The sequence below is a fragment of the Lycium barbarum genome, chromosome 4 (assembly GCF_019175385.1).
Source record: "Lycium barbarum isolate Lr01 chromosome 4, ASM1917538v2, whole genome shotgun sequence".
NCBI classification, from domain to species: Eukaryota; Viridiplantae; Streptophyta; class Magnoliopsida; order Solanales; family Solanaceae; genus Lycium; species Lycium barbarum.
Window position 1 is genome coordinate 4,337,112 of NC_083340.1, and position 3,767 is coordinate 4,340,878.

The 3,767-nt window shown below is 37.1% G+C and overlaps 1 protein-coding gene across 1 annotated transcript; it reads right to left on the reverse strand.

The window, feature by feature from the left end:
* Positions 1-376: 376 nt before the first annotated feature.
* On the reverse strand, positions 377-3,129 carry LOC132634916 (cytochrome P450 86A22). The gene is made up of 2 exons (XM_060351095.1): positions 2,857-3,129; positions 377-2,421 (listed from the first exon to the last, which is right to left on the reverse strand). Exon 2 carries the CDS (start codon positions 2,401-2,403, stop codon positions 739-741), a length of 1,665 nt encoding a protein of 554 aa, XP_060207078.1. The 5' UTR covers positions 2,404-2,421; positions 2,857-3,129; the 3' UTR covers positions 377-738.
* Between the last annotated feature and the right edge of the window lie 638 nt (positions 3,130-3,767).

The following is a 3,767-nucleotide window of genomic DNA, read 5'->3' on the forward strand; positions in this document are numbered from 1 at the left end:
ACTGTTACGTTCATCTAGTAACTTAAATTTTAGTTTCTGAATTGGGTGGAGCAAATAAAAAACTTATTTAATTTGTAATTTGTAAATAAATGAAACTACTAGTAAAAACAATCAAATCATATTGACAAACTAAATGCTGAAAGGCTAAGTGTCTGATCATACTATAACCACACTTCAATTTGTATTTTAAGACATTGCAAATCTTTTACTAGCCACCATAAATGTATCAAAGTATTAATGTAAAATCACAAATAGCCCCTTTTAGTACTGTCATGAAGTTTCACTTGTGGAATTTGGAATTCCATGACGAGTATTATTCAAAGATAGGGGCGAAAAGTGGCCAATGGACAACTGATACAAGTATTACAAGATATCATTGTACAAAATCTTAAAATCACATCTGTATTTTATTTCACAAAAATGAAGTACAATATCTATATATAACCATATATAATGTATTGACATAGAAAATGAAAGGGTGATAAAGCAACAAAAAAAGAAGTTTAAGCTGTAACATCCAACTTTGGCAAAAAGATATACATCAGGTATACTGTGGAAATAAAAACCTGATAGAATTTATTGGTGATTCAGTGAGGAATAGGCACTAAAAGTTGGTCTTAATTTCAGCCCAGCCCACACTTTATATGATCAACTAGTCATGAAAATAACTGTTACTATATATAAACAGTTACTAGTGTATCATAAACAATTTAATTTCACTGGAAGATTCATAAATCTTCAAGCTGCAATCCCATTTACTGCAATGCTTCCTGGTTGATGAATACCATTATTGATCAGATGCTCTCCAGCACATGGCTGATCAATTTTGCCAACTTTCCCAATTTTGGCCAAAATTGGAGTCAAGTCCCTAGGGGTCACATTCATAACTAGGCCATACTTCATGAATAATGTCAGTGACATTTTTTGCTCCACCTTGTGGCCCGGCGCCACCTCGAGCCGGTGGCGGAGCAATACTGCTGCTGCTATTGATTTCATTTGCAAATATGCCAAGTCTTTGCCTAGACAAATTCTTGGTCCTGCATTGAATGCAACAAATCTGAACGCATCTTGAACTTGGAACTTGTTACCGTCTTGTGACATCCATCTTTCTGGCTTGAATTCTAAACAATCCTCGCCCCAAATGAATTTCATTCGACCGGTGGAATATATGGAATATGTGATATTCGAACCTGCAGGCACAAATGTGCCATCAGGCAAATAATCATCACAAATGACATGTTTTGAGTCCTCTGGCACTGATGGATAGAGTCTTAGGGTCTCAGATAATGCTGCCTTGAGGTATGTCAATTGGTCAACTTCTTCAAACACTAGGGGCTCTTCTAACCACTTTGACGTGTCACTGCCACGTGTCTCCGCTAGGACCGTGCAGAGCTCGACTAGTATTTTCTCCTCCACCCTCGGGTTTAAGCTGACAAGCCAGAAGAACCAGCTCAGCGCGACGGATGATGTGTCACGTCCAGCTAGGATGAAATTGAGCGCCACGTGTTGGAGGAATTTGTCTGAGTAGGATTCCTTTTTCTTCATGAATCTTGAGAGCAAGTCGTCGTGTTGGGGCCCACCGTTCTGATGATTCACCAGCTCTAGCTTACGTGTATTGATAACGTCGGTCATGTAATCGTCCAATTGTTTCAAGCTACGGCTCAAGCTCACCTCCATTCCAAGTCCAAGCATTTTCTTCAACTTCCAAATGAATTCGGGTATAATGAACCGTTGCAACGTGGCTTCAGTGGCTCGATCAAATGACGTGGCAAAAATGTTGTTAGGTAATCCTGGAGAGAGAGTCTCCGGATCTTTCCCAAAAGTCAAACCACAAATGTTATCAAAAGTGAGCCGGAGGAGAAGATCTTGAAGTTCAATCGGCTTGCCCTGAAGCTGAGCCGTTTCAAGAATCGGGCAGAACCGGTTCTTGATGGCTCGGTTGACCCACCGAGCCATGGCTTGCCTCAGGGTCCTTGTGGTAAATTCCAGCGCAGCAGTCTTGCGCTGGAATAGCCACGTGTCACCATCTGAATTGAAGATACCCTCACCTAGCAAATCATGAAACACAGCTTGCCAAGTAGGACCCTTGGGGTAATTGTCGAATCTAACCTTCAAAATATGCTCTAAATTCTTTGGATCGCACGTGACTGTCACGAGACCTTGTTTCCGGGCTAAAAATGGAATTGCACATATGCAAGTTTGGTATGTACCCGTGCAGGCCCGAAGATTTTCTGCGATCCATTCATGCATACGGTTTCCATTCTCAAGCAGGCCCGGTAAACTTCCCAATATGGGCCATATTTTTGGGCCTTTGGGCCCTTTCATGGATTTTGTAATGGATTTGAACCACAGTAAGTAGGCTGCTACAATTGCAACAATCATCATGCCTGTTGATAAGTCCATTTCACTCACACCAACTCCCTGTCCAAAAATAAATAAAATTAATTGATTAATTAGAGTAAGAAAAAGCACATTAGTTTGAAAATTTCTCACAAAAAAATTGCGAAAAAGTTGATTATTTGCATTGTATGGCCTCGAGTGAGGCTACTCTTGAATTCTAAATTATGTCCCTGTTAGCCTAACAAGCTAAATTTCTCCTTTAAATTAAACCGATATTTTCAAACAAATTTAGCCTACTAAACTAACGAAGATGTAATTTAACTAGTGACCTTAAAAAAGATAATTTCTGCAAATGTCTTATACAATGTTTGTGTTAGTTTTTGAACAAAATAAAGGTTTTACTTTTCCAAAAGAAATTTTTTAGTTTTCCAAAAGAAAATGAGTTGATTTTCAAGAATCTTTTTAGACCAAATGTCCCTAAAAGAATAGCATAAAACTAGAAAATTTCATACTTACTTGCAAGAATGGCTGTCTAGCTTGAGAGATCCTAACACTGAAGCTTCTTCAACAAGATCAATAAAAACAACTTTTTAGAGGAAATTAAATAAAGCAGAAAAAATGTGAAGAAAAAAGTGTGAAGGGAGAGAAAAGAAGAAAGGAGAGGACTTATGAGTGATAGAGAAGAAAGAAAATAAAGTGAGTTTTATAGAAGAAGAAGTTAGGGGGAAGAGGATGTAATTAATGAAGGGGCGACTCTTGTTGAAGAAAATTAACTCAACATTACACAAACATATCACAGTACAAAAAAGAAAAAAAAATATGGATTCATATCTATGCATGATACATGTAAATGCAAGAGTCGTACCAGAGTAATAATTACACCCTCATTCTTAATCAGATGTTTTGTGTTTGAATCATGAATATGAAATCGCTTTTATTAGGGAACGCTTGACTGCTCAATATGAGACTTTCTAGCGCGTATCCAGATTTAGTCAAATCTAAAAAGGTGTGTGAATGTGAGAGAGGCAGTGTGTGTACTGTGTGTATATGTATTTTTCTAAAGTTTCACTTATAAAAACAATTTTTGTATAGATGAACATAATTCATATGGTGTATGAAAAAACAGCTTTAAAAGCAAAAACAATAAATGCCAACAGAGGTCGTTGGAGAGTATATATAGCCAAAAAAAAAAGAAAGAAAAAGACTTACTAATTAAAAGCAGCTAGCTACGCACCATTAACTGAGAATCACATGCACATATAACAATTTTTATGATGCAAATTTCTCCAAAATGATACTGATTTCTCTAATGGCCATTTCTTGAACTAACTTCATTTAATAGTCTCCATTATAGGAAACTGATAAAGATACCTTCTAAGACTTTGCCACTGATCAAATGATTAAAATACAGAATTAACCACTGATCA